This window comes from Cynara cardunculus, assembly GCF_001531365.2.
Source record: "Cynara cardunculus var. scolymus isolate 2C chromosome LG 12, CcrdV1, whole genome shotgun sequence".
In the NCBI taxonomy this organism is placed as follows: Eukaryota; Viridiplantae; Streptophyta; class Magnoliopsida; order Asterales; family Asteraceae; genus Cynara; species Cynara cardunculus.
The window spans coordinates 7855452-7869781 of record NC_037539.1 but is presented as its reverse complement, the minus strand read 5'-3'; the positions used below and the strand labels follow the sequence as shown (position 1 = coordinate 7869781).

The 14330-nt window shown below is 35.4% G+C and overlaps 2 protein-coding genes across 2 annotated transcripts; one reads left to right on the top strand and one right to left on the bottom strand.

Moving 5' to 3' along the window:
- Window positions 1-1569: 1569 nt before the first annotated feature.
- LOC112523447 lies at window positions 1570-9662 on the top strand. Its single transcript, XM_025133063.1, has 14 exons — window positions 1570-2533; window positions 2676-2762; window positions 3015-3124; window positions 3898-3948; window positions 4144-4315; window positions 4409-4726; window positions 5377-5580; window positions 5674-6156; window positions 6667-6876; window positions 7364-7552; window positions 7927-8090; window positions 8515-8667; window positions 8779-8857; window positions 8975-9662. Exons 1-14 carry the CDS (start codon window positions 2084-2086, stop codon window positions 9431-9433), a joined length of 3129 nt encoding a protein of 1042 aa, XP_024988831.1. The 5' UTR covers window positions 1570-2083; the 3' UTR covers window positions 9434-9662.
- Window positions 9663-10155: 493 nt separating this feature from the next.
- LOC112522902 (rRNA-processing protein FCF1 homolog) lies at window positions 10156-13779 on the bottom strand. The gene is made up of 9 exons (XM_025132237.1): window positions 13660-13779; window positions 13514-13579; window positions 13327-13432; window positions 12805-12847; window positions 11921-11993; window positions 11554-11641; window positions 10639-10695; window positions 10477-10555; window positions 10156-10395 (listed from the first exon to the last, which is right to left on the bottom strand). Exons 1-9 carry the CDS (start codon window positions 13728-13730, stop codon window positions 10382-10384), a joined length of 597 nt encoding a protein of 198 aa, XP_024988005.1. The 5' UTR covers window positions 13731-13779; the 3' UTR covers window positions 10156-10381.
- Window positions 13780-14330: the final 551 nt, after the last annotated feature.

Below are 14330 nucleotides of genomic sequence, written 5' to 3'. Positions count from 1 at the left end.
CCCTCTCATGAATTGCGTTTATCACAAGAATTGATCTGGTGCACCTCGACGCACCACATTAGTGTTGATTTTCAATTATGATTGATCAAATAATGAAGATCTCTTATTATCCTTCTCACTATAAATTTTATTATCACCGGTACCAACACCTAATTGTATTGATATCAAAATCAAATACAACTACATATGAGTATAACTGGTCGTCGGACGTGTATCTCAGTCGGCAAAAGAGTGGAGAGACTTTGTTCAAATACACAACAAGTTGAAGTTCAAATGCTACAGGAAGATGGCATTAAACGTCTTCATTAGACTCAATCGTTAAGTCAGCTTTGAAATACAGCCACACATATAGTTTTTAGTAAAAAATTCTATATCAGAGCAATCGAAATTAATTGTAATCAACCTTTTATTTAGATATGGTGGTACAAGAGCACATGGGAAATTTGAATTTCGTAAAGGTGGGTATCGAGCAAATAAAATCGGATAACTTTTCTTTTTCAGATCTTAAATTCTTGAATTTAAAGAAATCTTTAATGTGTGGTGTATCATGTATAAAAACTTATAATTAAATGCCTTTTAAATATCAGGTTTTTATTAGTAAAAAATATAGTTCTTAATAAATAATATGAGAAAGAGTTTTTATAATTCTTGAAGTTTTTAGAGTATTTTTAATGGAGGTTTTATACGAACATACTTTTTATAAAAAAAAAAAAAAAAAAAAACTCATCAAATTAAGAATCTGAATATTAATAGTCTTATAAAAATACCTTTTCTAGGTCCCATGTATTTTTCAACATCAATAAAATCAATACATTAGATAAAAAAACTAACAAAAATTCACTTCACACCAAGTTCAAGATAAGAATCAAAGTTCTTGTACAAAATTACAAATAGTTTGAGGTTCTTAGGAACTCTCTCTTCAATGGCAGTTCTTTGCACTTCATTTAAGAATCTATACTTTTTACTTATAAGAACATTTTGTTATAGATGTTTCACCTGTAAATTGACATTTTATTAGTTTTTATATATTTTTTTACTTATTTTTGATATTTAATAATTTTTTATATATAATTATTGATATTAAAAATACATTAAACCCATAAAAAAGGTTGTTATAAAAAACTAAATGAAATTTATATGAAAAAAATATTTAAAAAATAGGTTTTCAATAGTAACCTTGATGTTCTAAAGGGTTGTTTGTTTACCTTTTAATATTTTTATTAAGTGGCAACCTCTGAATCTTTAAGAGGTTAATATTGTTTGGCAAAAAAAAAAGTCTGTCTTCTAATAATTCTAAAACCCTTTTAATAATTTTGTATCTTGGATCTCCTTTAATCATTACGAGCCCTAATTTCACTGTACACAATTAGCAAACAATTATATTTGATTTTGTACTATATTATAAAAGTCTCTTAATTATTCTGACACTTGATTATTTTACATCAAATTATTCAACAATTATCAAATAACCATGAATATTGGATTTTGAATTGGGAAAGCTAAACCTAAATTTAAAATGGAAACCCAGAAAGTAAAACCATCGTTGACGTCAATTTTAGCAGCAGCCGCGAACGGAGGAAAAAGATAAACAAAGAAAGAAAAATGGATTTATTCTCTCTCTATCTCTAAAAGCTTCTGAGCTGTTCTCTTTTAGCACTGAACAGAAACAACTCACTACTCACAAGCATCTCTTGATTTCTTTAATGGGTCTATCTGTAAAATAGACGAACGAGGATAACGAACACTCTTCTTGCTATTCCTAGTTCATATCATCTGTAATCACTACATTTTGGATACTGATTTAATCGCAGTTTTATAGCCAAATACATCAACAACAAACCAAAAAAGCCCCCCCTTTTTGTCTTTACCCTTTTTCAAGAAATCTTGATTACAATATTCAATGCCTTTTCCGTTATTGGGTTTGCCGTGATGATTTAATCCCAGTTTAGCCAAATACCTCAAGAAAGAAAAAAAAAAAAGCAAAAAGGATCCCCTTTTGTATATTGATTTTTATTAGGTATGTAATCTGTGGAAATCCGATTGAGGAAGCTGTGTTTTTAGGTATCCGTTGGTGGGAATGTAAATGGGTTCTCTTGAAAATGGAGTGTTGCCATTAAAGAGGGATTCTTTACTCAAATCTTCATCTAGAAATGAGAGGAACAATTCATTTGTGCAAAGACCCAGATCAAGGTTTACAAGATTTATGGTTTTGAAGAAGCTAGATTACTTGCAATGGATTTGTGCTGTGGCTGTATTCATCTTCTTTATGTTAGTGTTTCAAATGTTCTTGCCTCTTTCCACTGTGGAAAAAGATGGTGGGGATTTCTTGAAACAAAAGGAGGATAATTTTGGTGGGGAGTTGAAGAATTTCCTGAAAGAAATTGGTGGATTGGATTTTGGTGAAGGTGTCAAGTTTGAGCCTACCAAGCTTTTGCTCAAATTCCAAAGAGACAATAGAGATGTTTATAATGTGGCTTTTGGAGGGTCAAGAAGAGTAGTGAGATTTGGGCACAGAAAACCCCAGCTTGCTTTTGTGAGTATCTTTATAGTAATTTCTGAAGATTGTTACTCATTTTTTGATTCATTTGAGTGCTTTACTAAGTAACAATCTTCTTCTTAATGGTATTTGGATTTGGGTTCATTTTAGTTTTAACTTTTATCAGTTCCCTTTCTAGGTTTTTGCAGATCTGTTGGTTGATCCACAACAATTATTGATGGTCACTGTTGCAGCTGCTTTGAAAGCAATTGGATATGAAATTGAGGTAATTTTGTTGTCAGGAGAATTTGGGCTATTTTACTGCTATGATTTATGATTAGAAAGTTTTTATGGCATAGAATTAAGAGTAGTTAGAATTAATATAACTGGTAACTGTTTTAACTATCGTATTCAAAACTTAAGGCTTTGATTCTTATGAGATTTGGGTGCTTTGTTGGCGCGAAATGAGATTTGCTTATCGTAATTGATATTTGATGTCCTTAAGAGATTTTGTTAGTGATCATCGAGTTTTGTGCAGGTTTACTCACTTGAAGATGGCCCCGTGCATTCCGTTTGGGAAAATGTTGGAGTTCCGGTCAATATTGTGGAAGCTGGTGGTGATCCGAAGATTGTGGTCGACTGGCTGAAGTATGTTTATTTAACACAATAGGTTTTCTTTAGTCCATTTTTCTGAAATTTGGTCTCGGTTTTCTTGAATCTATTTCTTGAAGAATATGTGATGGTATCTATGTTCAACTTAGGGGCTGTTTGGTTGGTTTTCCGTTAAAACCTGTATGGATACAATTGTTTGTGTAGATTAATCTGTCTTTATAGATTGGGAAGGGTTTTTCATAGATGTAAGGAGCGTGTTTTGTTAATTGTTTTGGGGGGGGGGGGGGGGGTAGGTTTGGTAACTACTTGGCTTTCCTGCATAAAGCTCCCCCTTGGAAGTTTCCTGAATAAGCTACTTTCTATACCATTAAGCCACTACCAAACAGTCATGTATAGCTGCCCGAATAAGCTGCGAGTCCCATTAAGCTCATTAGCCATTAAGAGCATTCGCAATGGTCAAGTCTTTAAAAGACTTGATCTATTTGCCACATCAGGTTTCCACTAAACAAAATCCATCTTCAAATACTTACTCCAGTGGTCAAGTGTTTTAAATGTTTTTTTTTTTTGTATTCTTAATTCATTTTTAATACATGTACATACATCTTCAAACACTTGACATCCCCCAAGCTTTTGGATGTCAAGTCATTCTTCAAGTTATTTCTCCAATGGTTAACCTTTTCATCAAGTGGTTCTCAACCTTTTCATCAAGTCTTTGTTTTCACCATTGGAGATGTTCCAACAAACAGGCTCTTTAAGGTGTTCGACGGGCTATTGATCTATTCATTTACTGTTTTGCATGATCTTTGCAGCTATGATGCCATACTAGTGACATCTCTTGAAGCAAAAGACGTCGTTTCAGGGTAAGTTTACCAAGTTTTATCATATCATGTTTTCATGATCAAGCGATTCACACTTCAAACTTGAAACACGGTCTTTTATAAGGAAAAAACATACAATAAAAGGATAACCAAAACAGCTCGACATTTATATTCTCCCAATAATTTGAGGCAATGTGGTCATAAGTTACATAAACTTAATAAATTTAGTTGTTACAGCCTTTTGCAGGAACCTTTTAAATCTATACCTGTTATATGGATTGTCCATGAAAAAACACTTGCTACCCGCTTCAAAAACTACGTCTCAAATGGTCAAGTTGAGCTGATTGATGATTGGAAAGCGGTCTTTAATCGAGCTACAGTTGTTGTCTTCCCTAATCACGTGCTTCCGGTATATTATAGTGACTCTTTTGTCCTTTCAATAACTTTTTGTTAAAATGTTCTCCAAGAACTTACTTTTTTCCAATTTGATTTATATTTTCAGATGTTTTATGCTGCATTTGATGCTGGAAACTACTTTGTTATACCTGGATCTCCTTCTGGGGCTTGCAAATTAGATAACTCAACAAATGTTCTTCAAGAAAGTCTGCGTGTGAATATGAACATTGGGGATCGTGATTTTGTTATTGCTATAACGGGCAGTCAGTTTCTGTATAAAGGATTATGGCTGGAGCATGCACTCGTTTTACAGGCTTTATCACCACTTTTAGCAGAGTTTCCTGTTGATGATAGTTTGAGTCCTCGTCTCAGGATCATAATCTTGAGTCAAGACTTAACGGGTAATTACAGTGAAGCTATCAAGGTAGAATCTTTTTCTTGAAAATTAGATATTATCTATTTGGTACTCATTTAAACCCATAAAAGCCATAAACTTTGACCCGCGTTTGCTCACATCTAAAAGTGTATGCTTGTATGTTAAATGCTCAAAGTACCCTTCACTAATCAAAATAAGAGAACCTTTTGGACCCGATTGGTGATGGGGAGTATGAAATTTTAACTTGCAAAGTTGCAAAATGAAGCGAAAGCTTGGAACTTTTAGCATGCGTTTGGTATGCAGATGGGACTAGACGTCACGAAACTGAACAGGACAAGACTTGACGGGTGAGAGTGAGGTAGGCGCGTGAAAGAATTGTGGAAGGTTTTAGGTTTTTATTTTGACATAGGTAGTTTAGTAATTTACCAATCTTGTCCCATCTTCCTGAATTTTGTTCCACCTATTTTGGTGGGACAAAAAAAAGTGCATTTTTGTCCCACTCAGTAGTGCCCTGTCCCAGTCTAATGTCATGCTAAACGTGAGACAGCAAGTTCTTGTTCTGTCATGTCTCATCTTGTTTCGCGTACCAAACGCAGACATCCAAGAACAGAAATGGTTGTAGTTTTGATTGGATGAAAGGAGCATCTCTATTTTGCGTTTTTCTGCTTCATGCTAACTTGATGTCAACATTTTTATAGGGAATTGCTTCAAACTTGAACTACCCAAGTGGTACTGTAAATCATGCTGCCATTGATGAAGATGTATACAATGTTCTGAGCATCGCAGATGTAGTGATATACGGGTCATTTCTAGAAGAACAATCTTTTCCCGACATTCTAATAAAAGCAATGTGCTTTGAGAAACCAATAGTAGCTCCTGACCTATCCATAATCAAGAAATACGTATGTTTCTAGAAACTTCAGCCTTTTAACATCTCGACCATATATTGCATTCTAGAAACAAGATATGAACTGAAGCTTGATATCATATTTCAGGTTGATGACAAGATCAATGGCTATCTCTTTCCAAAGGAGAATATAAAGGCCTTAACGCAGATCATGCTGCAACTCGTGTCAAAAGGAAGACTATCATCTCTAGCTTACAACATTGCGTCATTTGGAAAACATACCGCAAAAAACATGATGGTTTTGGAATCCGTTGAAGGGTATGCGTCTTTGATAGAAAATGTTCTCAACCTTCCATCGGAAGTTGCATCTCCAAGGGCAGTATCGGAAATTCCTTCTAACATCAAAACTGAGTGGCAGTGGCATCTTTTTGAAGCTATTGCAGATCGTAAATATGTAAATAGAACTTTGAGGATATACCATTTCTTAAACAAGGTTGAAAAGCGGTGGAACCGTACTCTAAAAGAGAGTTCTGCCGATGTTGTGGCCGATGATACATTTTTGTACAGCATATGGGAAGAAGAGAGAAGCATTCAGATAGCAACAGCTAAAAAGAGAAGAGAAGATGGTGAGGTAATGTAGAAATTTATCTTCCCTTATTCTTCTATATTCGACTTCACGCATAGTTTGAGTAAAATGTTGACGGTTCTTTTGTGAAAAATGTAATATACCTTTCTATAAAGACGGTAAAGGAATCCTGCGGACCTAAATCAAAACACCACTGATATAAATGTAATGACGGTAGGGTGAGGGCATGTTCTGTTAGGAATCTAAAATTGATTAGGAATCTGGGAACTGGCCACAACACGTGGCATACTCATCAGGAATGTTGACGTGTTATTCATCATGAATGTTGTAACAGATTCATCATACACATTCGTAATGAATCACACTTCCATATTCATCATGAATGTGTTATTCATGATGAATATTCATCATGAAGGACACACGACGCGCTGTGGTGGAATTACCTCTCTTTCCTTTTATGGGAAAAATCCAAATAACTTGCAAGATCCTATTTGTTGGAAATTTTAAGGATCATAATGTTTATACCTTCTGATCTTTGATGTAAATATGATGTAGTTAAGGGATAGAAGTGAGCAACCGAGGGGAACGTGGGAGGATGTATATCGAAGTGCAAAGAAAGCCGATCGGTATAAGAACGATTTGCATGAGAGGGATGATGGGGAGCTTGAAAGGACGGGTCAACCATTATGCATCTACGAACCTTACTTTGGGCAAGGAGCTTGGCCTTTTTTGCATCGTGGTCCACTATATCGCGGTCTTGGGCTGGTGAGTCACTTTATTTTACATGAAGATTTGAACTTTTCTCTTCTGGAAGATGCTCCCTTCGTCCCACGGTAAATGTCCATGATGAAAAGACAGTTTTAGGAATGTGTAATTATTACATTTTTCAGTTAATAAATAGCAAATTTACCCATTACAATAGAGGGAGTAATGATTATCTCTATCTCGTAATTAAGGGTAGATTTGGAAAGTAGACGTTTACTATTTAAAGCAGGCATTTATTTTGTGACGAACTAAAATAGAAATGTGGACGCTTATTTTGGGGTGGTGGGAGTACAAGAAACTACGGTGGAGATAGTGATACTTTTGACATCCACCTATTGATATAGAAGTTGTGAGATTTGAATTCAGGATCTCTCGGTTATCCGGAGGAAGTCTTGATCACTTGAGTAAACCCGATTGGGTTGTGTCGATTTCTTGTTGAGTGCCCTTTGTTTAACACCATACTTGGTGTTTATTGATGATACTGTAGTCAACGAAAGGTCGAAGATCAAGAACCGATGATATTGATGCACCTTCTCGTCTTCCTCTTCTAAGCATACCTTATTACCGTGATGCCCTTGGTGATTTTGGAGCCTTTTTTGCAATCGCCAACCGTATTGACCGTGTACACAAGAATGCTTGGATTGGGTTTTCATCATGGAGATCGACGGCTAAGAAGGCATGTGAATTTCTTTCGAGTCTTATTTAAAGTATACAATGTTTATAGATTGCAAAACTCGCACACACTCGTCACCTTTGATGAGGCTTGAACCCTTTACCTCCAAGGAGTTTGGGATCTACCAAAAACTTCGAGTGGCAACTTTGAGTCCTCGTATCCTTGAAAATTGCAACCGTTTCTGTAATGATGGAATCGATTTGGGTCAACAAGATTTCTTTATTCAGAATTTACTAAGGGTATTTTGGTCAAATCTTTCTTGAACCATCAATCAAGCCAAATGTAGCAATTTTCATGACACCGAGAGTATTACGCTACAAAGATGCATTTTTTGTCTTCATACCTAAAAGTAAAGATTTTGAATATAAAAAAAACAGGCTTCTTTGTCAAAGGCCGCCGAGGTTGCTTTATTAGACAACATTCAAGCACGCAGGCATGGTGATGCTCTCTATTTTTGGGTTCGAATGGACAAAGATCCAAGAAACCCGATGCAACAAGATATTTGGACGTTTTGTGATGCTATAAATGCGGGTAATTGCAAGTAAGGCTCTCCACCTCTCGTTATATATTCATTCATGTATTCTTGACTTTTTGCGAAGTTACTCCCTTAGGAACGCTATTTTAATCTCGACTGTTTGCCAAATATCAAAATAGGAAGACCTGAAAGTTTGTTCACTAATTGAGAAACAGATTCATCGTTACACCGAACAGGAATCGAGGCAAACATCGTTTGCATTTTGCCAGAATGCTTGTGTATCCAAATTGTCCTTTTGCTAGCTAGTACACATTCCAGTTAGCAATGTGTAACTATCGCACATTCCGATTAGCAAAATGACGATTTTACCACTGTGCCTTTTTCATTGTACGTATTTTGGGACGAAGAGAGTAATATTTCATCGGATGAATGAAGTGTTTAATAGTTTGTGTTTCGTGGTTGATCTGATCTTATATTTGATTTGTACAAGGTTTGCATTCTCGGACGCTCTCAAGAAAATGTATGGAGTAAAGGATAATTCGACGTCACTCCCACCAATGCCGGTGGATGGAGGTTCATGGTCCCTAATGCATAGCTGGTGTATGCCAACCAAATCTTTCGTAGAATTTGTGATGTTTTCAAGGTTTGGTTCGTCTTTTTAGTGTTCTTCTAGGAAGAAATAGAAGTTAAACATTCGAAAATGATTCCCTTTTTCAATGAAGTGTGGTATTAACGTTGTCATGAACATCTGCAGGATGTTTGTGGACGCGTTGGATTCACAAGTTTACGACGAGCATCATCAAAGTGGTCTCTGCTACCTAAGTTTATCGAAGGTTAGATCCAAACATGACTATGACTAGTCTATCAGCCAACAGCTAACATATCATATAGTTTGCCAAACATAGCCTTAGTAGTCTCGGATTCATTTCGTTTTAACTCATGTTTTGCAGGACAAGCATTGCTACTCACGGGTTCTCGAGCTTCTCGTAAACGTATGGGCGTACCATAGCGCAAGGCGAATGGTGTACATTGACCCAACCACCGGAACAATTCAAGAACAACACGACTTCAAGAGCCGAAGAGGCAAGATGTGGATTAAATGGTTCAATTACAACACTCTCAAGGCCATGGACGAAGATCTTGCCGAAGAGGCCGACTCGGACCACCGTAAAGAACGGTGGTTATGGCCGTCAACGGGCGAGGTGTTCTGGCAAGGAATGTACGAGAAAGAAAGAAGTCAAATGAGACGACAAAAGGAGAAACGAAAGCAGAAAAGCAAAGACAAGATCCAGAGGATCAAAAACCGGACTCACCAAAAAGCGTTAGGGAAGTACGTGAAACCGTCGCCGGAAAATGAGACGGAAATTAACTCCGACTCGATTGTAGCAGCAACAAAACTTCTTAGATAGCAGATTTTTTTTGGGTTGAAGTTGTAGTTTTGATCAGTTCAATTCTTTGTGAAAATTTACAATATTTGTTTTTGTTTTTGTTTTTTGTTTTTGTTTTTTGTTTATAATTATGATGAGGTTTTGATGTTATGTAAAAGGGCTTCTCCAAGAACCCTTCTGTATGTAAAAACTGCAGATGATGATGTATTGCCATTAATGTATACTAAATGCTTTGTAATTATTGTTTCCACTTTCAGATTGAGAGGCAACTTCTGAATTGTTAAGAGATAGAATCTTGTTTGGCAAAAAAGAAGTCTGCCTTTTAATGGTTCTAAAACCCTCTAAATGATTTTGTATCTTGGATCTCCCTTAATCATTAAGAGCCTTAATTTCATTGTACACAATTACTAAACAATTATATTTCATTTTGCATTATATCATAAGAGCCTCTTAATCATTCTGACCACTTAATCATTCTACACCAAATCATTCAACAATTGCCAAACAACCCCTCAATCTCTTGTAGATTTTAGATATTAGATGCAAGGATATTTGGATATGCAGACAAGATTGGCCAAGTAATTTAGTAATTTACCAATTTGTCCCATCTTCATGAATTTTTGTTCCATCTATTTTTGGAATGACTAAAAAGCAATATATTTTTGTGTACCCATTCATGTCGCTACCAAACGTAGGACAAGAAGTTCTAATAGTCTCTGTAACAAACGCACACCCTAAAGAAATTGCATGAAGACAAAACTGCATTTTGCTTTTAAAGTACAGTAACAATTTCGATCTTTCATCTTTACGTATCATAACACAAAACCCATTACATAAAAAGATAAAACGATAACACATTCTTGAAGAACAGTAGGCGCTCAGGATGGCAGTAGTGAGCGATTTCTACAAGATCTGTTCTTCGGGTAACATAAAACTCTATCATCGATAACATGCAAGAACGCCCAAATGTCATATTCTTGGAGCTGCAATGGAAAGAAACAAGCGTTATGAGAACGATAAATAAGGGTTTGAGTGTTGAGAAATTTAAAGGATGATTAGCCTACCTCCACCCATAGTTGCTTCAGGCAATCTTTCAATGGAATACTTGTGTTGGGTGATATACATAATCGGCACACCAGGTATCTGATTACACCATCCAAAATATGTTGCTTTCGATCATACAAGACAAAAAAAAACCCGTAATCATGCTATACGATACAACATACCTTGCGAATCCTACGTTTCAAATCTCTATCACATGTTGCTACCATATAGCATTTGTGCTGTTTCAATGGAAGAGGTTATGAGATTCAGTAGAATATACATGATGATGAGTGTAATTATTATGTTTTCTAATTTACTAAATGACAATTTTACCCTTAATAATAGAGGGAGTAATGAATTTGTTCGTCTCATAATTAAGGGCATAATTGGAAAGTAAGCACTTGTTTCTGAAAGTGGACACTTATTTTGGGACAAACTAAAAAAGAAATTTGGACATTTATTTTGGGACAAACTAAAAAAGAAATTTGGACACTTATTTTGGGATGAAGAGAGTAAATGAAACGATTGTAAAAGCCCAGGCATACAAGGTTGCCTTTGTATGTATATACAAGTCTAAAACCAATCTATAGTACCAAAAAGTTGAGTTCAAGTTGACAACAAAGAAACAAATATTATATAGGTGCCGTTTGGTTTGTAGGGTTGGAATGGATTTAGAGGGATTTGGAATTGAATTCCAATCCACTCCCATGTTTGGTTTGAAGGATTTGGAGGGATTTGGAATTGAATTAAATCCACTCCCATGTTTGGTTTGAAGGATTTTATGGATATGAAATCCGAGATTTCATTAAAATCCCACAAACATAGGATTTTAAATCCCATGGGATGGTTGGTATTTCATGGGATTTCAAATGATTTGTATATAATAATGTTTTAAAATATGTCTAAAACATTTGTTCTGTAATAATCAATTAATAAAAAGGTAATTAATAATTTTTATAATTATTTATAATTTGTTTTTATAAATAACGGAATTCAATTCCATTCCAATTCATACAAACCAAACACTCCAAAGATTCCAAATCCTTCCACAAAATCCAAATCCCTCGAAGACATTCCATCAAACCAAACTACATTACCTGAGTAACTCTTTCAACAATGCAGTCATCAGCATAAGTTCCTTTGTGAGTGCATGGAAGCCTTTCAAATCTAGGATCCTTGGCAATTCTGTTTGAGCAATAACACAACAATAAGGAAATAGGTATTCCAAGGTTGGAATACAATGTAATCAGGATCCTGCTCCCAATGTTTGTCTGATTAATCTCGGGCATTTCCAAAGATCTATTTGAATTTCATTATGATGTAGTCTTTCATGATTGCATGAAATACAAACAATAACCAATAACAATCTTGGGGGGACCTTTTTTTTTATAAGTGAGAAGAAAAATCTGACACCATTGAACTGCATACAGCCTACAGTTGGAGGTAAGTAATGAAATGAATTACCTCAAGGCAACACGATACTTCTGACCAAGTTTCTCAAGTTCAGCCATCACACAATCGGTAATACATGGCGTGCCTTCAGAAGGAACAAAACACCAAGAAAAGAAATTTATAAGAATACATGAATACTCTTTTTGATATAACATAGTACTCCATCTATCCTGAAATAAATGCAAATTTTAAAGAGCACAGAGTTCAAATGTTCAACTATTAATCAGAATATACCTCACTAATGAAATCTTGTGAACCAAAACCAGTACTATCACTATCAATATTTTGTAATAATTAGCAATGGCCATGAGCAATCTTGAATATTGAAGTAAAAAATTATGTTAAGAAAATTACGAGTAATAGGACATATACACACATGGCGTGTGAAACTACGGCATGCTACCTTCGTTCTTATTCGGGACAAAACAAAAAAGAAATTGATGCATCTATTTGGATGGATGGAGTATCATTTTTCTTTCATAAGGTAAACTGTGGCAACTCTAGAGATATACGAGTAAGACAGTACATAATCTTCCTCTCTTCCGACTCCCATGAATGAACAAGATTGGCACTAGTTTCCAGGAGAAAGAGGCTACTTGTATCTAGGTAGAAGAAGGCAGAGATCTCTTTTCTTTTTAAGTATATATATATGCTATGACATCCTTAAGCTACCGAACATTATTCTATATAACCAGGCTTGCTTAGCTGCAAAGCTAGTTTCGCGTAGTTAGCACCAATCGCATGCAAGCACCCAGGATATTTTAACTTCTTATGTACATCTAGCCAATGCAATATAATTGACGATAGCATTGGGACCAGTACGGATTAATATATTAATAAGCTCATCTGCATTCTACCATGATGTTTTAACATAAAAGCGCAGAATCAGAACTTACATTTTGCATATAAGCAGTCCATCATTCCCTTCTCCAAGTCCAACTACATCAAAAGTTTAGAACATTTTAGTCTAACTTCCAATGGGATAAAGACAAGAGGTCAAAAAAAAATCTAAATGTTGATCTGCCCACTATGAATATCTAACAAACACAATTAGTATAAGCTGGCAAATGCAAAGATCCATTAATGGTGCCCCCATTGTCATGGGCTCTTAGCTCATTGCACCTATAATAGAATACCAATCATTCACATCCACACATGCATATGTGTTGCTTCCAAAGTAAGCTAGAGCTCTAATCCTTAACTAGAGTGCCAAAACCATAAATTCACTGAAATGGTCCTCTTTTTGCCACTATGAAGCTATTTTTATAAGCAGCAGCAACAGAAAAGCTTTGATCACAAATTCAAAACCACTTGCTAATCCCACACATAAAGATTATGCATTTGAAAAGTATCTTTCTTTCAGAACAACTGCTGGCACTCCCTTGAAAATCCCAAATAACATATTAAGCAAAACTCACTTTATTTTGGATGGAGAAATTGATGAAGTTGGTATCCACCAAAACTCGATAAGGCGGTCCCAGAGCCGTATTGTAAGTGAAGAACAGAGCAGAAGAAACATAGGGTCTGCCAAATCATAAATCAAATGATTCAAATAACTATATAAAGACAAAAACAAGTTAGGGCGCCATCGAATTACAAACATACACATTTCTAGGGAGCTTCTCCTTCGTTAAATCCTTTTTATTAGGGTTCAAAACCTCTTCTTTATGTCTGAAAAAAACAGGTGAATCAGATTATTAACACAATGTCGACAGTAAGGAAAAATCAAGAGAGGGTAAGAGAATGATTACTGTTTGATTGCTTTATGAGACGCAAGTTTCTTCATGACTGCGAATTTGGGACCCTTCTTCGCTCTCCCCATCTCTTTCTGTCTGAACCCGGTTGAAGAATGTTGGAAGAGGATACTTGAAAACCCTAAAACCCTGATATAAGAGAAAACAGGTTCTTCACGGTGCCGCTATTGGTTCGTAAAAAGACGATTATACCCTTGGGGTATGTTTTCGCCCTTATATACAAATTCAATTTTTATCTATTTAATGTAATATATTATTTTTAGAGTTTTTACATGCTTTGCTAGTTGCCATATGTTGTTCGCATTTTTTTTTTACCTGAATATCTAACTCGCTATGCGAGTCGACTAATCCTAGAACGACTATCTGCTTTGTTTTGCAGGTAGTCCGGAATCACTGCATTTGAACATCCGTGACCACAAAGGAATTTTTGTTTTTTTTTGGATTTGAACCTGGACCTCCAAACATTTTTGACCTTTAGAGCAAAGATCAAACAAATCAGGCACCACCCTTATGGTTGTTGTTCGCATTTTTAGTTGTTAAAGGCAACCAAAAAATTAAGGGTTTGTTTAATTCAGGAAATGAAAATAAAATGTACAAATATGAATGAATTTTTATTCTGTAATGAAATTCTAGACGAATTATATTATATAATTTAGAGTAAATTATTG